We start from the raw sequence: 27,602 nt of genomic DNA, 5'->3' as shown, positions 1-27,602 counted from the left end.
GAGCTACTTCTCATTCCAATGGAAAGTATTTTAATCGATCATGGAAAAAAATTAAGGGAGTCCTATCATGCGAAAAGTTTATACATTAAACTTTGATATTTTTCCATAATAGGAATAATTAAGTTTCAAATAACTCGTTAAAATAATTTAGTGTATTATATAGGATTTTTAATGAATTAGTGTACGCATGCTGTCATCTAAATGCAGGAGAATTCGTATAGTCTGGGTCAGTGTTAAAAATTGTCTCAAGTCCATTCGTTTTACGGTTTTATCGAAAACTTTCATAAATTTCATGAAAATTAAGGATTAAGTATTGTACAATGACTAATATTCAGTTCTAGTTAATAATAATAGTAATGCAGATCCGGAGTAAAAAAATTATATTTTTATTGTAAAATACATCAATACATGAATTTTCTCAGAAACAAAGGTACGCTTATAAACTGCAATGAATACCCTGAAAACAAGCCTATTGGTAATACTGACACACTTCCTATTCACATTTTATGGTACAATAAGGTCGAATATACTTCAAATCAATATAAATACGGACCTGTATAATGTATACAACACCCTCTATCTCCTAAACTCTAAATAAATTTTCATTTTTCAACACTGATCAAGAGTATTCTATTTGCACTGGTAGCATGATCATTCATGAAACACCTTGTATGTACAAACGAAAAAAACTTTGCGAAATAAGATTTCATCTTTAGCTATTCGATCGGAGACCAATTCAACCTTCGATGAAAAGTTCCATTGTCTAAAACACCGGCAAAATCTGGCTATTTCGAGAGAATAACATCCATATTTCATCGAATGAAATCGAATTCAGGTATGCAGTAACAATTGAGCATTGAAATTCTTGTAAGAGGTCACGGGGCCAGGGACCAATATTGTTCTCACTGTTTCTCAGCACAAGTTTTGCGTAATTTTGGCGTAGAAATTATTATAAAAAAATTTCAAGTAATGTAGTTCAGCGATTTTTGTGAAATAGAAATGAGAAAGTTTACCGTAGTTTCAAACCGTTTTCTTACAATCAAGTATCACAAGAAACACGCCAAATCATCGAAGGACAAAATTCAATACTTGAGCTTGACTTGACTTGATTTTAGATATTTATGGCTTGACTCAAGCTACTTGATATTACTTGAACTTGATATGCACGCGTCGCACGGCATATATTTCTGCAAATTTGTGCGCGTTTAGACTAAATAAGGGGATTCCTCGAGCGCCGAGAGTCTGAAGCATTCGCCAGTGTGACTTCATTAGTAGTTTTCTCATATTTCTATAAAATCTCTTGATAGATTTTGGAAGTTTCAGAAATATCTTTTCAAACTTGGCCAAAATGGCCAAGGATTTTTTATCAACGACAGCATCTTCAGCCCCTGTTCAAAGACAATTTTCCAGAGCTGCTTTTACAGTTACAAAAACCGCAATAGGTTAGGCGACAAATCTATAAGATGCCTCATGTGTCTTGGATCCTGGATGGAAAATTATGAAATCAAACAAAGCCTGGAGGTTTCTCAATATTAAGACACTTGATTTTTTTTTTTTCATTTTGTTATGATTTATAGTGATTTAATTTATGTTTTTATTTGAAAAAAAAATATATTTCCGGTTCTTTTATATAATAAGTTTAATGAATAAAGTGTTTTTTGCAAGGTTCCTTCTCATTTCATCATTTCATTATTTTTTCATTGTTGTGACACTACACAATAAAACTGCTAAAAATCAAGTAGCTTGATATGATTCAAGTACTTGAAAAATAAATACTTGACTTGAGATTGAAAAACTACTACTTGACTTGAGCTTGACTTGAAATCAAGTCAAGCTCAAACCAAGTAGCTTGAAAATCAAGCCTAATTATCCCAAGTACCTTTGTTTAAATTGTTCAACTTGTTAGTTGATATTGTCACTCACCTTGTCAAATAGTTTGCACTACCTTAAACACCGTATAAGAACCTAAGCGTGGAATAAGATATTATATAACGGCCACTAACAAATACTACACTTTAAAGTCAGCAAAAAAAAATCAAACGTGCTTGAATGCGATTGGAGGGTTTGCGATTGCGATTGAGATCAGAGGGTAAGAAAAAATATTTCAGAAGTCAAGAAAAACTGCTCATCTATCTTTCACCTTCGCACGTCCTTATTATATTTAGTGAATTGTCCTCTACCTGACTGAACCTAGATATCCTCATCAACTTAACAAACGTGTTCTACTAAATAGAAGCGAATTCTTTAGGTAATATTGTAACATGCTGTTACGTCGAAACATTTTTTTGTTATAATTTTATTTATTATTGGGTGCTGAAGTCTCCCAGGGTAATCCTTATTTTGTGTAGAACTTAGATTATTCATTGTTATATTCAATTTGTGTTCTATTTAATGAGTTTTCCCATAGCGACGATACAATGTAAAAATTAGAAAAACCATATAAATTATTCAGTGAGACACATTTTTTTTTATTTGCAAGGTTATATTATGTAATTATCGTACTGCATTCTGTCAATCCAATTGTTCATCATTTTTTCACATAAATCTGGCTGTATTTCGTCAAAAGTACGTTCATGTTGATTTTTATTGATCAGTTGTTGAATTTTATCATCATACACTTGTAAATTAGCATATCCCCAAAGAACGATAACAAAGATGTTGAATCACAAGTCCTGGAAGATAACTGCACCATTTCTTGAGTTCATTTCATAACCCTATTTTGTTTAATTGATTGTTAAGGTGACTGTATGGCAGGTGGCACCGTCTTGTTGAAGCCACATATCATTCAGATTATTCTCAACAACAGCAGGAAGAAAATCATTTAACATATTTCTGAATCGTTCTGTAGTCAACGTTTCTCCTCAACCTTTTTCTTCAAAGAAATATGGACCAATCACTCCGCCATACAGAGACTTCATATGAATCTAAGGGTGTCTCAACAGTAGCGTGTGGATTTTCATGACTCCAAATTCTGAAATTCTGTTTGTTCACATAACTATTCAACCAAAATTGAACTTCATCACTGTATAAAGTTAATCGATGAAATTGTTAATCATTTGTTGTTCAAGAGTAAAATCAGACGTTGTCTAAAGGCTTCAGTTTTTGATCAGTTGAATTTTGTAGACATGTAAACTCAAATCTTTCCTTAATATTCTCCATGTTGTTGAAAGAGAATGATGCAATTGTTGAAAACGACGTGAAACCAAAAAATTTGGATTTTTTCTTACAGATGATGCTAGCAAATCAATATTATCTTGTGTGCTGGCATTCCTTTGACGTAATGGTATACTTGTATCGAATAATGAAAGTTCACTTTTAAATTTGTCTACAATACGACAAATAGTCAGTAGATCAACTGAATAATGTCGTTCATGAATTGTCCTTGAATTTCTTTCAATATTCCCAAAATTGCACTCCAATTTCTATTGGAAAACCCTAAACCCTTTGATAGTGTTATTTAGCATTTTCTTCAGAAGTATTAACCCATAGAATGTTTACTTCAATTCAAACGGTTTTTGTTGAAAATAATAAATAAAATATGATATTATTTGAGTTGGGCGTAATGAAAAATTTTCGAGGTCAATTGTATGCAATCTATGATAGAATGAATGCATCAGTAGTTATCACTCTTTTTCTCCAACGATATAACAAAATCTCGCTACATTCCATTAATAATAAACTTATTCAGAAATGATATAACAAAAACTATGATATGACCACTTCCTTTCATTAGTCGATAATAATTAGCCATGTTTCATAGGAGTGTGAGAATTTGGGTGATAGCGAATATATCTTTACCAATTCACAATTCATTCTTTTCATAACGATTACTCAAACAATAATTTGCTAGTCCTATCATAGAAAGGTGCAAGAAATTTTGAATACTGTGTGGAAATATGCACGTAATGATGAATAACTTGCTTTGAGACAATCGGAAATTCATTGAAAAAGAAGATATGCGAAAATTCAGTGAATTAAGGATGACGTATCAGAATAACACTTGCCTCTCATAGATTTTAATTTGAATGAATCGAAAAATAGGGATTTAGCAAGCCAAGTAGCTTGACATTTTAAACAACTACTTGACTTGAAAATCAAACTCGTGAAAAATTACATGCTTAAGCATGACTTGACTTGATTTTAGATATTTATTGCTTGACTTGATATCAAGCTACTTGATATTACTTGAGCTTGATATGCACGCGTCGCACGGCATAAATTTCTGCAATCTCGTGCGTGCTCAGACTAAAAAGGGGATTCCTCGAGCGCCGATAGACTGAAGCATTCGCCAGTGTGACTTTATTAGCAGGTTTCTCATATTTCTATGAAATCTATTGGTAGATTTTGGTAGTTTCAGAGATATCTTTCCCAACTTGGCTAAAATGGCCAAGGATTTTTTATCAACTCCAGCATCTGCAGCTCCTGTTGAAAGACAATTTTCCAGAGCTGCTCTTACAGTTGAAAAAAACCCACAAGGTTAGGCGACAAATCTGTAAGATACTTCATATATCTTAGATCCAGGATGGAAAGTCATGAAATCAAATGAAGCCTGGAGGTTTCTCAATATTAAGAAACTTTATTTTTTTATTAGTTGTTATTTTGATTTAATTTATGTTATTATTGCAAAAAAATTGATATTTTCGGTTCTGACACAACACAATAAAACTGCTAAAAATCAAGTAGCTTGATATGATTCCAATACTTGATAAATAGATACTTGACTTGAGATTGAAAAGCTACTACTTGACTTGAGCTTGACTTGAAATCAAGATATACGGGGTGATTTTTCTCAAATTATTTTAATACGGTTTCATTTCTTGTAATTTTTTTCCATTCCCTAATTGTCTTAGGCTGCTTAAGGTTGTAATAAATAAAATAACAATTCAATTGATATTCAATTACATTACCGCAAAAATTGAAAGGAAAAGATTAAATGGACACAAAATAGTGCAGTAAACTTCAAATTGTCACGATTAAATTTTCATCACTGAAGTTTTATCACGGTTTGAATCGTCGGTTGGACAACATGTTCTAGGTATCTTATAACAACAGATCGATTTGTACAATTAGTGTTGACGAGTTCAACTATTCTGTATAGCGACGTTAAATGGTTGATAATGAAAAAGCAATTTCTTGTGTGAGAAATCGTTATTGTGCATTTCTCAGAGCGATAGATGAAGCAATACGTATTACTAATCGATCGATTCGAAGGACCTTGAATATGGGTATATGGTTTTTTCGCCAAATTAGTGAGTAGTTTGAACTGGAAGCAAAAATTCAAGGAAGACCTTTGTGTGAATAACTAACGTCATTGCAATGTCTTAATTTTTTCTGTTTCAGGATAAGTTTTATGTCTCTATTGTTTGAGATTAGTTTTGGAAGGCCAAGGTTATGAAAGGGTATGTAAAACTCTTATCAATAAATTTGAAAAAGAAAATATTATCAACTTCACCTTATGATTCATTTTTGATCAAATATCTAGTTCATAAAAAAAATGAGAAGAATGAAACCAAAAAAGTGATGTCGCTGAAACATGAAAATGAAAAAACAAATTTGACATCATTATGAGAGGTGTTATTATTATTTTTTTTTGTCCAACTAATGTATATCGATCTTCGAAAAACCATATTTTTCAATGTCAACTAGTTCAACTTTGAATGTAGATCTTTGTAGATTTAGAGCAGCAGCAAATAGGGTGAAATTATAGTGACAACAACTGTACGTGTATCATCAATTTTTCAAGGAAGAATCAATTCGCCAATTTTCTGAAATCACATCGGCCTCTAGTAAGACTAATCGCTTCCACGAATATTTCGAGTGACGCTAAATTTTTCATACTTCCTCTCTCAGAGATCATCATCGTTAAGTGAATTGGCCAGTTGAAAAACTGATAGGCGTGAAATTTATTATTTCCTCTGTGTTTTGTGAAAACATCGAGTTATGCAGATAACCGGAGGTAATTCTTCATTCACTTTCTTAGACATGAAAGACGTTGGTACATAATTTTGTTTGGGGTAATTATATTCGACTAGAGAAATATAAAGATGCCCAGAGCAAACTGAAGAGGAATAGATAGAGCCGATGGAATTACAAAGTTTTCTTTATTGCAAAAGTTAACCTCTGGGAAATGATTTTAATTAAATTATATTTATGATTTTAAGCCCTAGACTTGCTTGTTCCAGAGACCAGAGGAACTTTTGCCGCATAACAATTTCTAATTTTGAGCTGAGTAAAGTCTTGAATGATAACTTTGTGTCATAGATTTGAATTTTTCTTCTCAATAATTGAAAAAATACACATCCAATCGAACTGAAATTTAGATATCGGTTGCAAAATAGTCAAACGAATGTTCAAGCTGAATTTCGAAACAATTTCTCTTCAATGAAAGATTAAAAAATTTTGCTGGTAAAATTTCGATAACTCAGAATCTATCAGTCCGGTTCAGATACTTGAAAGAAAATTAAACTTTAACACCCTGTACCTCGAAAACAAAGCGTTTGCGGACCCCTGTTTATAGGAGTCGAGGAAATCTGATATTTTCGTTTGTATCCCCAATTTAGGAACACTTTGTATAGGTAATGGTATATAATCGAAAGGGTAATAATTGAACTTTTCAGTAAGAATTTTTCAGTTTTATATGCTTCTTCGTTGCCATAAAAAATGTGCAAAGAAGAGTTGAATTGAAAGAGTTTAAAACATTATAATTATCACGTTATATATTCTATGTTTTGATTGTAGGTAACTCACTTTGTAGGTTAATTGGGTAATTAATTCTATTATAACACTTCATGCGAACACCTACAATTTTGAACAAGTGAGCAATAGTTCCTGCTTTTCTAATTTTCTTATTATTCGTATTTTCATCACCAATCAAAATACTAATTCAAATAGGTATCAACTGAAAAATTCTCATGAAACAAATACATAAAATAGGTATAACAATGAAATAATAATTCGAATCAATCCATTCAATAGGACGAAATGAACCGTTTCTGAAAGTAACGTCTCAAACGTGACATTCAACAAGAACAACCTTTCAATGACACTGGGCGATAAATAAAACCCTAAGTAGAAGGATAAGGTCAAAACATGTGAATGTGTTGAGACAGGTGACCAAACGTGATATGCCATCGATCATTCCTCCTATAGCACAATAGGACTTGATATATACTGGAATTTCGGTGAGTGGTGACTCACCATCAAATCTTCAAGAAAAACATGTTTGCAGGACCTGTTGTATCATTATCTTTCATCCCTTAGGTATTTCAAAGGACGAGGACGTGTTTATTTCGGTGAGTCATCTTATTAAGAACGGACAAATGGTATATCTTTTATGAATGAGTTTTTTGTGTATCTCAGATTGAGAATGATATTATTTGAATTACCAATTAGACCATCTATGTATCACCTAGAATCTTTTCTTCTTGAAGAAAGTTCAATAAAAGTTTTCAGTTTCTCGAATTGTTGTTTCAATCATGATTTGGGTTCGCTGAAAGAACATTTGAGGAAAATATGAAAATCAAATGAAAAAATGAGAACTTCACCGACGTAAAATTTGCACGTTAGTTCAAATTCATATGATTTTTTCATGAAGGTTCAGATGCAGATATTTGCATCAATATACAAGTTCAGTCAATATGTGTTTTTCACAGGAAAGTTTTGGGTTAGTTTTGATTTCTTCGATTTAGTATGTTTTTTGGGGTGTTGAATGCGAATCTGAATTTTTCCACCAAAATTTTATGACGGAACATTGAGAAAAAAAGGGCGAAAATTTTAATTTCTTGGCGGTTTTTTGTATACAGGGTGGCCACTTTTTTAATGGGATTATCAGGGCCGGTTTTCAAGATATCATAAGAAAAGTAAATTATGTCATTTTGATTTTTCTTTTTTTCCCACTTCATTTCAAATATCATCAAAAAATATAACAGGAATTTTTTATTTCACAGTAAATTATCCTCAATTTGACGTAATCAGATTTCGTATCTAACGTTTCGTACTCTCTGGGCCACCCTCAACCTCATTTTTTTCAATACGGACCTGCATATTTTATGACATTTTTCGAAATAACTATTAACGCTGAATTCAAAGTAGATTTTCAGATGAACTTTTTCTCCATTTGACCGACCTCCTAACTCTTATGGTATAAAAGTTACCAATACAATACCATTGAAAAAGTGGCCACTCTGTATAAGTCGGGAAATATTATTTTTTCGTGAATGATTTCTTCATACAAAAACAAAGTCTATAAAATTCCCTACCAATTTTTTTCCATTAAGTTTTTTTGTCCGATAAACCAATCTGGCTCAGACGATAGTCGAAAATTGGCGTATTCTATTTGTCTGCAAAAAACCCACTTTTTGGGGTGGTTTCGATTTCTTCCAATTCATATGTTTTTTTGGGTGCTGATTCCGAACCTGAGATTTGCCACCAAAATTTCGAGACGAAACATTGAAAAAAATATGCAAAAAAAAGGTAAAGAATATTTTTTGGTTTTTTTTTTTCATATATAATATAAATATTTCGTGAATAATCTTCTCATACAAAAACAGAGCAAACGAAATTTCCTACAAATTTCTTCCATTAAGGTGTTTCGTCTGATAAACTGTTCTGGCTTAAACGATTGGTGAAAATTGGCGTATTTTATCTGTCTATACAAGAATCCACATTCTCCCATTCCAAAATTTCAATTCATTATTAATGACATATTTTCTAATCAATAATTTCTTCTTCTCAGTTCAAAAAAACATTTTCAAAATATTCTCTTTTTGAAATTTAGTTTATTTATTTGAATTGGTTTCAATGGATATATTGAGAAAATAATACCGTCGTAGTATTTATACAATAAAGTACTCGAATTCAAATTTTGTATAGGAAAGCCATTCAGGAAAAATTGATATTTTCCGAGTTACATGCAAAAAACTGACAAAAAATGAAATTTTTCATTTTGTTTGCATTTCTATCAATGTTTCGTCACGAAATTTTGGTGGTAAACCTCAGAATTGAGCACCCAAAAAAAAGTAAACCGAAGAAATCAAAAATACCCAAAACTTCTCCACGAGCACAAATTGACTGGACTATAATTAATTTGTACACAAATCTTGATTCAAAACTGCTTCCTCCCATTTTCTGATAAAAAACACCTCACTGAAATTCTGTCCTTTTGCATCTTGGCATTTCTTCAAACCTCTAGGCAAATACAAAATTTCAGTGAAATCTTAGGAATAAATTGTGAGATATCGAAATTAAACGATGAAATATCTCTTGATTTTCAAGAAATTTTGTAAAACAATTAAATTTCGATAATTACCCTTATAGCTAAAACCTTTAAATGATATCGACAGTATTAGGAATTCCAAGAACGAAACGAATGGAACATTTTTTTCTTATTGTATCAATACTCGTATATTCTAACAGGCAATAGACAAAATACGCAGAAAACCCCATCAAAATAATTAAACCTGTCAAAATCTCATCTACACTCTAATAATTACGCATTAATCCAATATTGATTCAGCTGCATTCGATCTCTAATTAAAATAGTTTCTATTTCTTCGTGATCAAGCGCGCACAATGCAATCCAGTTCCAATTTTACCTATTATCAAGCAATGGAACTGATCAGATAACGTAACAAACCCACGATCTGTGAAGTAGACTGCGGTCAAGTACGTAAGGATAAAACGCTTTTACTCCGGATTCGATTCATTATGAAAGTGCTGGAGTTTGTGAGTATTACCACAGCGCAGGGTCAAAATTAAGAACATTATATTGGCACAATATTTGTTAGCATTGAACATACCACTCTGTATGGGTTGAAAAACTAAGTATTCTGATAGTCATTTATTTGCATTGAAAAAAGAAAGAAGATGAAGTGAATATAAAGGGTGTTTTTTTAGAACTATAGAACTTTAAATTGCAATAAAACAACGATGGATTATTCGATTGACATGAATTTTATTTATCGCAAGATAATCTTGTGGCATTACATTTTAAATATGATTTCTGGCATATGACCGCCACGGCTGGCTCGGATGTAGTCCAATCTGGACGTCCAATTTTCGATGACTTTTTACAACATTTGTGGCCGTATATCGGCAATAACACGACGAATGATGTCTTCCAAATGGTCAAGGGTTTGTGGCTTATCCGCATAGACCAATGACTTTACATAGCCCCACAGAAAGTAGTCTAGCGTCGTTAAATCACAAGATCTTGGAGGCCAATTCACAGGTCCAAAACGTAAAATTAGGCCGCCACCTAACGTGTCTTTCAATAAATCGATTGTGGCACGAGCTGTGTGACATGTTGCGCCGTCTTGTTGGAACCACAGCTCCTGGACATCATGGTTGTTCAATTCAGGAATGAAAAAGTTAGTAATCATGGCTCTATACCGATCACCATTGACTCTAACGTTCTGGCCATCATCGTTTTTGAAGAAGTACGGACCAATGATTCCACCAGCCCATGAAGCGCACCAAACAGTCAGTTTTTCTGGATGTAACGGTGTTTCGACATACACTTGAGGATTAGCTTCACTCCAAATGCGGCAGTTTTGTTTGTTGACGTAGCCATTCAACCAGAAGTGCGCTTCATCGCTAATGGACGTAGTGCGCGATACGTATTCCGCACAGAACCATTATTTTTGAAATAAAATTGCACTATTTGCAAGCGTTATTCAGGCGTGAGTCTATTCATGATGAATTGCCAAACCAAACTGAGAATAAATCACTTGACAGCTGTTAAATCGGTCGCCATCTTGAAATGCCAGTAATGCCAACTTGAAAGTTATATACCTCGAAAAAAAACCCCTTTACAACCGTACACCGTATAAAGTTTGGTCATCGCAGGAGAACCAAAAAGGAAATGAATGGTTAACAAAGTTGGGCTGATACGCGGAAAGCCAAGTAGTGGTAATCCCTCTCAAACGCTGAAAGGTTCGAATATTTTTTCGACACAGTATGATCAGGCTCCATTAGAGCTACATTCTCAAATTGTTTGGAAATACACAAGGTGTACAAAAAAAGTGCAAATGACCTTACATATGCTTTTTCTCATGCAACATGGTTTTTTTATGGAAATTTCAGATTGCATGGAATAAATAAACCCAAGTTTCTTCGAGGTCCGATATGCTTATCATTTTGGAGATTTTATTATTTGCCATAAATTGAAGCGTTTCTGGAAAACCTCATAACTTCCAAATCAATGAATTTTATTTGAATGAAATTGTGAAAGAGAATACTAGAAGAACGAATGTAAGTATTGACTTTTTCATATTTATTGAGAACTCTACTGGGTGTCTAAAATGAGACAATGCATTGATGACATTGTATATCTAGGAAAAATATGTAGAATTTTCTCTTCAGTAGCATAAAATAAAGAGTGAATAACTAAAGGTGGGTGCCCACGCAGTTTTGTCCTTTTCATATTAAAATCAAAATAGTTTCCATTACCTAATCCCCTCAAAATGCTCTATCATCTCGATCATCTTCAAATTTATGGGTAGGATTCTTTTTTAATTGGGTCTGATGTCATCTCTTTCTTATCATTCTCCATTCAAAATATTTATACTTTGGATCAAGCATACCTATCAGATAGATGAATCACCACAAATTTAAGGCACAATAATATAAATGAGATGTTTTCAACTATTTATTTCATTAGCGTTTTGAAATCATTAATTATATTCAGTAGCTATCTTTTTGGAATTAACATTTTTTTTGTATTTGTTCTTTTTAGAAGACTAACGACGGATTTCATAAAACATTAATTGATTTAACTGATAGCAAATAACAATAAAATTTCTAATGAAATTCCTGATTTCTACAACATATTATGCTATTTCGAATTTAGCATTGAATATCACTGAATTTCCCACCCACATATTATATCTTATCAATTCGGTGAGAAAAAGAAGCATGTGGAATTTTTTGTGTTAATGTGCTTTTGACCTCATTGCGATCAACTGTTGCTAAAGAGTCACCTTCAAGAGATATTAAAAAGCTCATACCAAAAAAAAAACAATTATTTTAAATCTTAAAATACATTTAATTGAGAAAAATGTTCGTTCAAATTATCTGTTGAATTGTTCTTTGTTTATATTTATAATTGCAATTAACGTTTATCGATCAATAACAATTTCGAAATTTCAAGCTGATTTGAGATATGAACTGTCAATGAACGATTGTTATGGAAGTCGCAAAAAAGATTTAAATTCGATTCAAATTTTATCGGCGGAAATAATGTTGATAAGATACTTATTATTATGATTCTTCATTTTCGAAAACATTATTGAAGAATTTACTGTTCAACTAAGATAATGGATTCATCCAAATCATAAACACATGAATTTGCGTATATCATTCAGTTGTATAATGAATGCTCTAATAGAATAGATTTATATATGGCAGAATAAAATATTTTCAGCTCGATTTATTTTTCATAAAATTTTGGGTGAACTAAGAAAAACATATAAAAGATAAAAGGAAAATAACAATAGAGGAAAAAATGAGTTTAAATGATGTAGATAATATATTTCAGTTGAAAGGATCAATGCAGGATAACAACGGGTTTCTATACCGTAACACCACCCAAAAAGTAAATCTTGTAGAATTCCGGCGGATTATCAATGTAAGTGATAAACCAAGAAGAACTACATTGTTCGAATCATGTATCTTGAGACAGTGTCAAATAAAAAGTTTGACTGTTAGAACTTCGAGGTCACAAACCTTTTTGTCGGGCGATTTTATCTAGACCAAAGGTTAATGTATATGAAAGTTATGAGGGTGATAACAGCATAATATGGTGGTTCGTGTAAATATAGACGAAGTTATCTCTACAAGAAAGTATTTATTGAAATAGGTGTGGTTGAGTACTAGGTGAAATTGTTAGATTGTGGCAGAAATTCTGAATCATTGTAAACACTTTAATTTTATCATTTTACAGCTAATACATATTTGATTGATAACTTGGTTATTGGTTGAATTCTCAGAGTAATAAACATAGATAGAGGGAGCATATGTCACTTTCAGTAAGCAAATTTTGTCCCCAACAAGAACTATCAAATTTGACATGAAGCGCGCGGAAATGATAACATATCAGTGATACGATATTTCACTTTATTCGCGAGTTTCTCCACAAAGAACGCACTTCTTATGTCCCATAGTGAATCAACGTTTCATATCAACTCAAAATATATTAAGATGAATACCTAAATATATCAGAAATCCAAAAAACGAACTTCAAGCGCGCTAAACGACGTGAAACAACCGATGACACTAGGAGCGCAAAAGTTGCCAAACCTTTGATTTCAGCAGGTAGATACAGAAAATAATAAATATTCTGCTTGTTATAAATTCGACAATTAGGAAAAATATCGGTTTCCAAATATTCAAATTTGCATGTTAAATTGAGAATCAGTCAAATAAATATATTTCATTCAATATAATATACATTCATAATGATATAGTAGAATTGTGGATTTGAAAATATATCACAAACCGACAACATAATCTAACCATGTTGGGGACATGTAAAAATTGCGTATACTTCCTCTATCTATGTTTATTACTCTATGGTTGGATCAAATATGTATTAGCTGCCAAATTGACACCTGGAATATATTCACCAATTTCGATGTAAAAGTGAAGTTTCATTCATTCACAGAATATTATTTTCTGTATCCACCTGCTGAAATCCAGGGTTTGGCAACTTTTGCTCTCCTAGTGTCATCGGTTGTTTCACGTCGTTTGGCGCGCTTGAAGTTTGTTTTCTGAATTTCTGATATATTTAGGTATATATTTCAATATATTTTGAATTAATATGAAACGTTGATTCACTATGGGACATAAGAATTGCGTCCTTGTGGAGAAACTCGCGAACTGAGGGCAATATCGTATCACTGATATGTTTTCATTTCCGCGCGCTTCATGTCAAATTTGATAGTTCATGTTGGGGAAAAAATTTGCTTACTGAAAATGACATATTGTCCTTCTATCTATGCTTATTTGAGGTTGTATTAAATTCATTATGATCGAGTATAATAATTAAAATATATTTAAGTCCCAGCCTCTTCTTTCCCACCGATCTCAAGGTTTATGATAAACAATAAACAAAAAAAAAAAAGTTGGCCACCTCCAATATTTCTTCGACCACATACCCTAAAAATACAACAATCAACAAGAATAATTTAATGTGGAATAACGACCACTCAAACAACAATATACAGGTTACTTAACTCTTTACAATCTCATGTTTATTCAATAGAACTCTGAAAGAAATACTCGAAATGTGAACGGGTCAATTAGAATTTCAAGAAGACCAAAGTGCATGAATTTATGAACGCTACTCTTTAAGATCTGGCCTCTATTCAAGGTGATAAGCTGGCCATTAAATCATCTAACATTGGAGATAGATGTGGGAATTTCGGACTAGTTTTTGCAGTGAACTGCGCTGGGTACAAAGACCAGACTCCGTAAAGGGCAGTGAGAGTTAATCTCAAGAAGCACTTTACTGGTTAAATTAATAATGTTGAGACGGAGATTTAATTTGATGAAGATTTGATTTATTCACTGTTTGTGGATTAGCGTTTTAATTCGTGGAATTTTAATTAATTTTTGAGTCTTGTTTTTTCTTTATACAGGGTGTTTCCAAATTCGACGTGAACCTTGTAGGAGGTGTCGCTCATTTGCTGTCGATTGAGCCATATTTGTTGATAACCGAAAATCAACAGATTCTGAGATATTTGAGTTCTTGTGTTTTTTAAAAATTTCTTATATTACTTCATTTTTCGTCAATTTTCTTCTACGTTGACCAAGTTTGATTCAAATTTTGGATTATTTTCTTCAAAAAAGGATATGATATGTACTATAAAAGCAAAACTATGTTGTATTAGATGTTGAATGAATAAGAATAAGTATGATTTGAAAGTTGGTATATGAAGAAAAGAATATTAAATTTCTAATATAAATTTGCCTGCAACTTGCGAATTCTACAATTTATGTATGACAAAATCATTTGAAAGAATTCTCCGACTTTTCGCTGGCCGCGAAAATAAACCAATATTATAATTGAATTTGGTCAACGAACGAAACGAAAAAAGGCGAGAAATCTTTCAAAAATCACAAGAACCCAAATATTTCGTATTTGGTTATCACTAAATATGGCTCATACGACAGCAAATGAGTCATACTAAAGTGTTGTCCAAGGTTGACGTCTAATTTGGAAACACCCTGTATAGACTGATTGTTGTTGTGTTGTTGTGTTCTTTGAGCTTGAAATTGTTTGTAGTTATCAACAAGATATCCTAGGTTTTTTGCCCAAATATCTGTTTATTTAGAATTTTCAAGCGACAGTAGTCTTCAACTGAATGATGAAGAATTCGTGGTAATATTCAATTCTGCCCGTCAGTTTGGCTGTTAGACTCCGTATACACGATAACTCTCGAACGAAATCAAGAGACTTAAAATTTCCAGGGTAGGTTTAGGCTTCTGATATACGGTTGCGCGATGGGCAAAATCCGGTGGTTATAGTAATATAAAATTTTTTTTTTCCGATAATAAAAATTCTGATCGAACTGAAATTTAGAAATTGGGTATTTCAACATCTAGGGGGATAGTCAAAAATCGTTTTGGTTTGAGAGATAGTATTTTTCTTCAGGGGGCCATCAGGCATACTAGGGGGGTAATACCCCCCCGGGCATCCCTCTGGACACTGACTAATGCCTTTAGGCATTGCCAGCATCTTAATTAATCTTAATTTAACTCAAATTAAATCTTTTAATTTTTGCCAAAAAATGAAAGAAACCTAGCAAATATACTAAGTTACTGTAATATTTGCAGTACCCTACGTTACTGCATCTAGGTTTCTTTCATTTTTTGGCAAAAATTAAAAGGTTTAATTTGACTTAAATTAAGATTAATCAAGATTCTGGCAATTACCCTAGACACCAAAAAGAATTAGGAAACCTTACGAAAAAGTCTTAGACCTAAAAATTCTTAAGGTATCTGAAAAACTGAAGAAGAATTTGCTTTCTGGATTATTCACGGTTCTGCGGCCAAAAAGGTAGTTTTTGTTTACATGTGTTGCTATGCCACAGGCGTCATAAGTGATTTTTCCGGCCCTTAAATTACCTAACGTTATCGCCATTATAAAACCTTAAATTTCATAAAAATTAAGAATAAGATAATAAGAACATTTCGATATATTCACTAATAAATTCCTCAGACACACAAATACTAACTTTTAGTTAGTACAGTCGTTTAAAGTAATGTCTCGTGTATTATTAAAATTTGTTTTCATGGAAACTGATGTAGCATAAATATTAATTTTATATAAAACTACTTTTGACTTTGTAATAATGAATTAAGTAGAATTTAATTAATTTAAATCGATGAAAAAAAATGATGATATCGTGCAAAAAAGCTATAAACTTCAAGGACGTTGGAGTACCGATCTCGGAAAATAATTTGAAGTCGTTAATACTGCTCGCTGTACCATCCGACAATTGCCTTCGATCTGTAAAAGATGCCTAGAGTTCTTCATTTTCTTTATTTAATATATTTCAACGATCGTGTAAAAAAAACTGAGTACCTAGGTTTCATTCTCGAAAGAGCAACTACATAGATAGAGAGACATCTCTCAAGGGTATCTTCGACAGCTCTGCATATAACAAACAAAAATTAGAAATAATGAATAGAGGGAATATGTTTTGAAGTCATCAAATTTCGAGCACATCTACAAATTGAATCAATCAAACTCCAATTTAATCTTAATCACCATGTAGCTGTAAGCAATTATTCCAGAGAAAACTCACTGAGTTCTGAGTTTAATTCAAATTTGTACTTATTGTATTCGAATAAACTCATGTATTATTATTGTTATTTGAACCATCATCATCAACCACCTCACCTGTCATGCTATTCTACGTGCGCCAATGACCCAACGCTCCTTCCAGCACCCTGCACCAAATCAACACCGAACCATACACTAACATCCTAGGGCGACAAGGCCCGCTCGCACCAGCTCCCTGAAACCGCTCGCACCAGGTCCGTGTCTCCCCTATGACGACGACGACGACGTTGTCCGCGCTAAACTGAACAGAAGGAAACGTCGGCGAACGCAGACCTCATCACCACCACCGCTCGGCTCGGGAGAGTAGGCAGAATTATTGACCAGTTCACCGGCTCCCCTTGCTTCTTTTCTTTACGCTCCCTCGGATCGTAACAGGTGCTTTACCTTCGTCGGCGGGGAGTCGAGGGGCAAGGGGTAGAAGGCAGGGGGAAGGATCCTTCAACCTGCCTCGCGGACCCGCCACGCGGGGATACCGTCCCCTAGGGTTTGGGGTGCTACAGGGTCGCATTCAGGTCCCCGCGCGATTCTTTGTTTACGTTAGCGCGGTTGGAATTTTCGGGTCTGGGGGATTTCTGGTCGACTTGATCGATTGCAGGGTGATGTGGGTATTGGAGGGTGGTGTTTGGTGTTAGGCAGGTAGCTGGAGGAATGCTGGGTTGGGATATTTCGATAGTATAACTTCATTTCATCTATATTTATATGTATACATCTCAGAGTAATAAACATAATATAGAGGGAGCATATGTCATTTTCAGTAAGCAAATTTTGTCCCTGTCCCCAACATGAACCATCAAATTTGACATGAAACACGCGGAAATGAAAACATATCTTTGATACGATATTTCACTCAATTCGAGAGTTTCTTCACAAAGAAAGCACTTATTATGTCCCATAATTAACCAACGTTTCATTCAACTCAAGATGTATTGGAATAAATACCTTAATATATCAGAAATTCAGAAAACAAACTTCAAGCGCGCCAAACTATGTGAAACAACGGATGACATTAGGAGAGCGCAATAGTTGCCAAACCTTGAATTTCAGCAGGTGGATAAAGAAAATAATTAATATTCTGTTCATTATAAATTCGACAATTAGGAAAAAATGTATTACTTAGTAACGTGTTTTTTCGTTTTTTTTTCGCGAAAATTCAATGCCCTTATGATATTACTTACAATAAACTTCAAGAGGTGTATCTGCATGAAAAAATAAAGACAGTTCTCTATATAACTTGCTTCGTCTTCCGAGATATAGAATGAAGTTTTTTTTCAAAAACTTCATTCATTGCACTAATTTTTTGAGAGAAAAAAGAATGGTATATTTCAAACTGAAAATCATTTTCGAATTGTCCGTTCAATTTGTGACCAATAATCATCTTTCATGCCTTTTTTTCTTATGGGACACCGTTTTTATGAAAAAAATTAGAAAACGACTCAATATATTGTCAAAAATTAACTAATAAAGAAGGGTGTTTCAATAAGGGGTTTCAGATAGCCAAACGCTAAATAAATAAAATTTTGATATGGAATATAAAGGTTGATTCACTAAACTAACTAATCACAATTTTGTGCTGAAAATTTGCATATTGGGGTTTGAGACAATGATCTTTCTCTCTAACATATTTTCAGTTTTCTATAACTTCCGGTTATACAGGAAACAGACTACTACTGCCTTATTTCAAATGGCACACCCACTATATTATAGCATCATTAGATAGCTTTTTTAATGAAAATTTCAGAAATATGCATACCTTGGGTGAAAATTCAACAGTTCATGAGTTAATGGGATTCTCATGAAAAAATGGTGGGGCGACGAGGACTCAAATTTTTTTTATATATTACTGCAGAAAATTTTTTTTTCGAAAAAACCTTTCTCATTTTCGATTCTGCACATACGTAGGTAATATTATAAGACTGTTTGCGGTTGGGCCCAAAAATGTACATGGTGTTTAGCAGAAGATCATGAACTTGTACAACTCAAATTCATCAAAACTCAAGATTTTCAAATTAGAACCTCTATTTTTTTATTATTTCAGTCAATCCTACGTATAAAAAGAGGAGGATTACTTGAGCAAACCCTCTACCTAAAATGAATACTTTAAGGGTTATCGAGGAAGCACTTTAAATGAGGAAAAACCACAATTTCTAACTGTGTGGAGTAGTTTGTGACCGGAAAACACAGAAAAAAAATTCGTTAACTAAATTTGACATTTCAAGAATTGAAATTGTGATACTGAATTTTGAATTAGCCTGTATGTGGCCTCTAAGGGTGTAATGAACGAACAAGTGCTCAAAAGCTCCTAGTTTCACGTCATTGCCTTCCTCATTTTTTTTAAAAGCGGTGTGCTTTGCCTAGGTATGAGTAAATTCGAACTTCTCGAGATGTAGAAATAGTGCAGAATAGTGATGAAGATAACGTACTGCGGAGGGCTGATTTTCCAGGAGCGAAGAACCAGTAAACATAAAGCCACTCATCGGCAGAGCCTTTTATTTTAATGTAATTTTTTCTCTGGTCGTTTCCCCTCCATTACGAGGCTCTCTAGATTATCCCGGTGCGCCCTTTCTATGTAAAATCGTGGAAACTCATCGGAAAAACCCTCGTTGCGCTCAGTTAAAGAGATCATTCGGATCCTGAGCGGTTTGAAGGGCAGAGATAAATTTGCGAGAAATAGGAATACGCGGATGTGAGCCATCTTTTGCGAACAATATACGTTCCGAATTGTTTCCTTTTTACCTTGGATCCGCCCAATTAGGAATGCCATTGAGAATTAAACGTTGATCTTTATCTCCATCGCCAAATCTAGCCAGTTGTTCCATTTCGTGAAAAGGTTAACTTTCGAAGCAAGAGACGGTCGATTATTCAGCGAGAGAGCCTGAGGTCAACACGTTCCATTATCTTCGGTTTTCCACGCCAATTATAGTTTATAACTAGATGTTTTTCCGTTTTAGATCCGGCAGATTAATATGATGGCGCTGTTTGGTTCGAGACGGAGTTTTTAGTGCAGTCGAGGATGAAAAATTGGGGAAATTAGTGGTAATTTAGGATCTGAGAACACTGCGCGTTTTACGCTGACGTTTATTACTTCCTCTTGTACCGCAGAATCAATTCGTATGGATAAGACAACATTTTTTTTCGATATGTATCACGGATTTGAAAGTGAAAGTGTTCGTTCCTAGTATGTTCGAATGAACTTGACAAAAATTCTGAATATGTATATGATATTATTCAGTTCCATTGTTACGATACATAAATATTGCATTTTTGATTTATATCATTTGAAATTCAAGGATCAGGGACAGGTTTCTGCAGCTTAAATTTTGATTGCAGCAGATTCATTTTCATATCAAATTCAAACTGAAATATCTTATATTTACATGCTGTTCCTAAATTGGAGGTACAAAGGAAAATGAGAGATTCCTTGGATAATGTTAAGAAAGAAAAGTCCAATAGAGATGTACCCGGAAACGTTTTGTTTTCTAGATAAAGAGTATCTTGTAGTCCTACTTTTTTGTGATTATGATTATACCAGTTTATCGAATATTTATTAATCTTCGCTACAGATTGAGTGAATAAGTATCAAAATTTATAATTATTCTATTCATCACAGTTTACTAATTATAAGAATTGTTTCAATTTTTTTTTTCGAAATCGGTAGCAGACACGTTAAAACTACAAACCAAAGGATGTCGCACTGGACCAATTTTTTTTTGCATTTATTTAAAATATCATTGGTCGATCAAAAAAAAAATTCTAGAGGAAAGAAGCAGGCACTATTCCAGAAAAAAAATCACTGTAGATTTGCATTCAAAATTTGCATATCACATAATGAAAACTTCAAATTGGAAAATCTATGCCAAATTTGAATTAAACATTAGAAATTCACGACTTGGCTTGATATTCCAGCTACTTGACTCAAGCTCAAGCCAAGTAGCTTGAGCTTGACTTGAAATCAACTCAAGTTCAAGTCAAGTAGTAGTTGTCCAATGTTAAGTCATGTTACTCAATAAATACTCGACATAACATTGAAAAACTACTACTTGACTTGAACTTGAGTTGATTTCAAGTCAAACTCAAGCTACTTGGCTTGAGCTTGAGTCAAGTAGCTTGAATATCTAGCCAAGCCGTGAACCATTATGAAATACCTTGTGAAGGAAAGGCGTTATGGGAAAAAAGCTTGAAAAAAAAACAAACCAGTTTTTTTTCACTTGAACGATGCGCCAAGCATTCCTCTCATTCGGAAGCAGATGAAGAAGTTTGAGTAGAACAGATCAACACTAGATAAACCAAAATCCAGGCGCCCAAGGCTATTGAGAACAGAAGAGAACGTGAAACGTGTTAATCGGTCAGTTCGTGATGTTCCCGACCTCTTCATTCGAAAGCTTTGAATGTGCGTAAGCCATCGCTATTCAGAATTTGGCACGAAGATCTGAAGCTGTACACCTTTAAAATTCAATTGGTGCAAGAATTGAAACCCCAAAATTCCATTCAGAGGCCAATCAACGTCCAAGAGAGGTGATATTTATTGGCCCTCCTGCGGTCCTGATTTGACTTTTATGAACTTTCACCTGTGGGGTTCCCTTGAATCTAAAGTTTACGTCAGTACACCAAATTCCCTGGTCCAGGTAAAACAAAATATTTGTCATGAAATGGACCATATTTGCCTAGCCGTCATCAGGAATTTTAGAGTTAGATTGTACGTACAGCCATTTGTGCTCTGATATTGAAGAATAGCAATAAAAGATTGAATTCCTAATCCAAGTTTTATCAGACAACCCAGATTTCACTATACTCTCCTATTTTCAGAAGTAGTCTGTGCTTGTGAAAGACGAGTAGTATGTAGATATATGGTAGTAAGTACTAGAGAACTGGATCACGAAGATCGTTAATTTACTTATGGAGATAAATAATGAGCCACGCATGTCGATTTACCGGCTATTTATTATGCACTTTCGATCTCAGTCTGCTGCGGAGCAGGTCATGAATTCAACTCTTCAGATGCGATGAACTTTAAACATCAGCGTGTGTGAGATTGTAGAGTTGCAATAGGATATTTGACAGTTTGAAAAACATTGTCTTATTTATCTACATCGTCGTGGACTTTGAAGAACGATAGACATAATTTGACAAAAAAGTTACTTATGATAATAATAACATTATTCAGTCGAAAAAATTGAAAACGCTTTTGTATAAGGCACTCTAATAATATTCGTTGCAACTTGTTCGAATTTGTAGTTACTGAAATATTAGGATTCTTTTTATACACTGATGCAATGCAATGCTTTATGGAGCTTGACATTGTTATTACATATTTACACGCAAAATCTTAACTCGATAGGATCTTTTGTCACTGAAATATTGAGTCTTCTCTCATTCAACATCAACATCGCGATCAACATGAAAAATCAAAAAAGTATAAAATTCTTCGGAGAAGTCAAGCTTCGGTTTGCAACTCACGACCTAGAAACCTGCCGTTTTAGTTGGCGAAACACCAATAGAGAAACAGTCTAGACCACGTCTAAAAAGCCAACAATTCGATTTAACAATCCGGTGGTGAAGACCTTCAGAGGATGCTCTTTGTTCTATTAATTTTAAAATGATATCATTACAGACCTCAGAGTAATAAACATAGATAAAGGGAACATATGTCATTTTCAGTTAGCAAATTTTGACCCCAACATAAACTGTCAAATTTGAAATGAAGCGCGCGGAAATATACTTGTGAGTGATACGATATTTCACTCAATTCGCGAGTTTCTCCACAAAGAACGCGCTCCTTGTGTCCCAAAGTGTATCAACGTTTTATATTAACTCAAAATATATTGAAATAAATACCTAAATAGGGTAAATGCACTGGTTCTCGACCAGTTAACAGAAATATCGATTTCGAGCACGATTTTTTCACACATAAACTTATCAAATTTCAATGGTGTTGGTGTTCATCGATTCTTTGGTTAGTTTTAAATGATTTGTCATATAATTTTAAACGTTCTTTCCGCATTTAACCTTTGAAATGTGGAAACATATCGAAAATCTCAATAACCTTCGGTTCTCGACCACGCCGCAGAGTTCTCGACCATTTTTGTGTTAGTTTTCGACCACTAATAATAGTGGCCGCTCCACTTGAAATTTTTTTAAAAAACTTTAGAGTGAGATGAGTGATTAGTATTTACTTTCGTACCGTACCATCGACATCACTACCTATCACTCAGATGGGTTTCAGATGAGCTAATCAAGTAAGAAACACTCGAAACGTAAAAAAAAATTATTTTGCAAAAGTTTCCACTTTCTATAAATATTTCAAAATAGCAACTCAAAAAACATTATTTAGTTATTTTGCTCTTAATATCTATTTAGAAACTAATGAGTAAATAAAATATGAAACACCGACCACCAGTGGTCGAGAATTAAGTACAATCAAATTGGTTCTCGACCGCGAATAAACAAAGGGTAGAAATAAATGTTTCAACGTTAATTCGGTGGTCGCAAACTAATATTCAGAAAGTAGATATATAAATGAATCAGGGTATCGAAAAAAAAACGAAAATGATCCAACAGAAATATATCGGTTGACATAAACAATTATTGAAGTAACATATTGGTTCTCGACCACTTTGGTCGAGAAATAAAAGATACAAATTTTCCAATACCAGTTCGCGACCGCCGAATATTTAACAAAAAAATATACATTTATCTGCTTCTTGATTGAAATACACTCAAAAATATATCTTATAGTTGATATGGAACAAAATATACACACATAATTCATTTAAAATAAGAAATAATTACTATTTTCTGGTCATATATCACAAAGCACTTTTCTAAGAGAGGACGAGAAAGAACCCTTTTCTATGATAGACGATTATAAACTAATTTTTAGCGCGAAAACTTTGACCTATACCCCTACTATGCAAACTATCTTGGAAGGGTAGAATGGTCGAGAATACGTACCGCGGAAATATTTCGCACTACATGATATATTTTTATTATTATTTTATCTCAAATCACGGAATGGTCGAGAACCAGTGCCGGTCGGCTAACCAGTGCATTTACCCTATGTCAGAAATTCAGAAAACAAACTTCAAGCGCGCCAAACGACGTGAAACAACCGATGACACTAGGAGAGCAAATGTTGCCAAACCTTGGATTTCAGCAGGTAGATACGGAAAATAATAAATATTCTGCTTATTATAAATTCGACAATTAGGAAAAATATCGGATTCCAAATATTCAAATTTGCATATTTAATCGGGAATCACTCAAATAAATATATGTATTTCATTCAATATAATATACATTCATAACGATATAGTAAAATTGTGGATTTGAAAATATATCACAATTCGACATCGTACTATAACCATGTAAAAATTGCGTATACTTCCTCTATCCATGTTTATTACTCTATGGATTGAATGTTACAGACTGATTAGAATTCAAATTAATATAAAGGTCATAAAGAACGGAAAATTTATGAACATTAAAACTTCAAAATGTCTTTTTTAGAGTACTGATACGAACATTTTCCACTTTAATAGTGTCTGTCATAAATTAACGAAAAATTTCAAATTTTGTGTTTACTACCTTAATTTTTTTGATGAGTTTTTCTTATCTGCCTACATTTAAAGCTTCAAGCCAAGTCTTTCTCTTCTATCGAATCCACAAATCCACAAATTACCTGCCAACTCCGTTTCCACTCACTCCCTTACACTGAACAACAACTGCACATTGAAAAAAAAATCGACTTATCGTTTCTTCACCGCGTCAGTTTCGTCGTGGCTCATTAGAGCGTAGGAAAGGGCCGTTTAAAAAATCATTTCCCTCGTTTTCCACCTTTCGCAAACCGCACGCGCCTTCGGACGTACGAGTGAAACGCGTCGTATATCGCGTATTTATCGTCGAACGCCGGAAATCTGAAATTTGTGGGCGTCCAACTGGCGGAAAAATACTTTGACGTCGCGAATGAAAGACCACGACGGTCGACAGAGGGGCCCTGAGAAAAAATCGAGCGCGCTCTCGTCCGGCTGTTATCGGTACTACTGATGTGAGCGCGTTTCTCAACTTTTCGATTGTGTTGTTCGGTTTCGATTGCGTTATCGCTAAATGTTGACCTATAGAGTCGGCGATTTGGGCATCTTTTTGGATTCCGATTGATTCGGTTCGGTTCGGACGGAGTATGTACGGGAAGTTTAACGACACCAGCTATAGTACAGGGTGTCCCGAATTAGATGATAACTGAAAGCATCTCGAGAAGTAATATACTCAGAGAAAAATCTTCACGGACCCAGGGGTGAAACAGTGATGCAACCGTTTCAGGCGCATCTACTTTGAGGGGCGGCAATTCGGCCCAGTTTGCTGGACACCTTTTTACAGCCTTGATTCTTAAAAACAATTATTATTAGGGATTATTAGGGAGGTCATGTTGTTATTGATGCTTTTTTGAAATAATGAAATATCTTAGATATCAGCAGGGCCGGCGCGAGTAATTTTGGCGCCTGAAGCAAAGAATTTTTTTCGGCGCCCTTTCTGAAAAAGCATCAACCATCAAACAAGCTGAATTTTGAGATTCTATCCCGAAGGTTTCATTCTATAGGGTTTCTTTTTGAAAAGCCCGCTATCTGGGCAACAGTCACTTTTGGAGCTGTCATATTTTTACATTTGACTTTTTAAAATCCACCATAAAAATGGTGAAAATTTTACGGTAACAGTTCGTCAAACCGAAGCTCTTCTGAGTATCGTGCAGAACCTTCTTAATGAATATAGATAGAGGGAGTATACGCAATTTTTACATATCTCGAACATGGTTAGTTCAGGTTGTCGGATTGTGATATATTTCCAAATCCACAATTTTACTGAATGCATGTATTTTAGTGATTCCCGATTGAATATGCAAATTTGAATAATAAAAATACGATATTTTGCCGTATTGTCGAATTGATAATAAGCATAATATTTATTATTTTCTGTATCTACCTGCTGAAATCCAGGGTTTGGCATATTTTGCTCTCCTAGTGTCATTGGTTATTCCACATCGTTTGGCGCGCTTGAAGTTTGTTTTCTGAATTTCTCATATATTGAGGTATTTATTTCAATATATTTTGAGTTGATATTAAACGTTGATTCACTATGGAACATAAGAAGTGCGTTCTCTTTGGAGAAATTCGTAAATTGAGTGAAATATCATATCACTGACATGTTTTCATTTCCACGCGCTTCATGTCAAATTTGATAGTTCATGTTGGGGACAAAATTTGTCCACTGAAAATGATATATACTCCCTCTATCAATGTTTATTACCCTGAGAAAACGTACAACACAAATTTTTAAAATAGTTACCTGTCATACCGAAATAATTTCCTCATAAAATATCACGTTCAAGCAGTACCCCCATCTAGGTTCAACCGCAGAAAGCGCATGGGTTTTATATATAAAGTTTTGAATAGCGTCTTATTGGCTCCCTCAATTCTGCATTTTGGTATTGTCCTTTAGAGTTGTCGAGAGAATATTAAGAAAGCAAAGAAAACTTTTGCTGTGCCTTTTTGTCGTTTGAACTTAACTAAGAATCCGCCGATTTGTAAATTTTTGACGACGTTCAACTCAGAGTTCATCATCAGTCAGTCAAACCCTATTTTTCGAGACCATTCTCGACCCAAAATTCGAAAATAACAATTCACTACAAATGAAATAATAGAGCGATCTATTCAAGGACGAGCGCTCAAAAATATCAAGTGCAAAAACGCCTTTGAAGCATTAAAAGGACGCGAAACAAATTCTTGCGAATTATTTAAAGATTGGCATATAAAATTGTATCGAATGTGTATAGGACCTATTATATCATTTTTAAAACATTCGCTAAACGCATCTGATACAACACAAAACTGCTTGCGTCTAGAAGTCAATCAAAGTCAAAATAACTCACCTTCCTTGTGAACTTCCTCATTCCCATTTCTAATTTTTGTTACACTTCACCACTTCGCACATAACTTAACCACGAAAATGAGTTAATGGCACTCGCAATGTGCTGAATCGAAAGAAAATCTTCAAAACAAGTTGCTTAACTTAGGATCACACGTTCTGTCCTCTATTCCGACATGATTTCCAAGAAAATCATTCTATTGATTTTTCCAACAGTCTCTGAGATGACTCCGGAGCAGCTGGTTGTTGTTTTCAGATGCGTTTCTTCGTATTTCACGGCACATTTTTGTACGGTTAATAATAATAATGTGGGCAAAATTGTTTCACAATCGCAATCTTGTTTTTACAGAGGTCACAAGAGAAAGAATTCGAGATTCTTACCCATTCCTTACATCAGTGTTTGCAATTTTCTTGAAATGAATTTGGATTCATATTTTTCTAAAACTAGTTGACATTTACGTTGATATCCGATGAAGTGTCATTTTTGAAAAAAATATTCATAACATAGAATTCTATGCTGATCTATTTGGGTCAAACATTTTCAAACCAAAGATTACCTATGCTCCCGGGAATTTCGAAGAATGAAAAGACATCTTCTGAACTAGAACTAAGTATATGTCAAAAAACAATAAACTACCGGAAATTAGTCAATGAAAGAAAATATGTCTTTAAAATATATTCATATTTTAACTTCGGTATTCGCTGCAAATTCTATAGTAAGTTGATGTCTTACGATTAGAAATAGGTGTATCGAAATCAGTAAGTAGAGTTTTGAACGAAGAAATAGTCGACCGGAGCCATATCAGGTCAATTTGGTGGTTATTGAATTTTGGCAAAAATTTCG

General features: G+C 33.9%; 1 protein-coding gene across 4 annotated transcripts in view; it reads right to left on the bottom strand.

The window, feature by feature from the left end:
• Window positions 1–27,252, bottom strand: part of LOC123685234 (torso-like protein) — a 42,454-nt gene extending 15,202 nt beyond the window's left edge. Inside the window, exon 1 of one of the 4 annotated variants that reach the window (XM_045624857.1) lies at window positions 27,140–27,252. Coding sequence is in view for 1 of the 4 variants with exons in the window: in XM_045624854.1 (XP_045480810.1) it covers window positions 26,763–26,789 (27 nt within the window). In the remaining 3 variants the exon portion in view is untranslated. Of the gene's footprint in view, window positions 1–16,903; window positions 17,102–24,427; window positions 24,880–26,762; window positions 27,086–27,139 lie in introns of those variants that run through there. The other 3 variants (XM_045624854.1, XM_045624856.1, XM_045624855.1) reach the window with 3 other exon arrangements.
• Between the last annotated feature and the right edge of the window lie 350 nt (window positions 27,253–27,602).

This window comes from Harmonia axyridis, chromosome 7 (genome assembly GCF_914767665.1).
Source record: "Harmonia axyridis chromosome 7, icHarAxyr1.1, whole genome shotgun sequence".
In the NCBI taxonomy this organism is placed as follows: Eukaryota; Metazoa; Arthropoda; class Insecta; order Coleoptera; family Coccinellidae; genus Harmonia; species Harmonia axyridis.
Note: the sequence above shows the minus strand (reverse complement) of the source record. Positions and strands in the feature narration are given on the sequence as shown.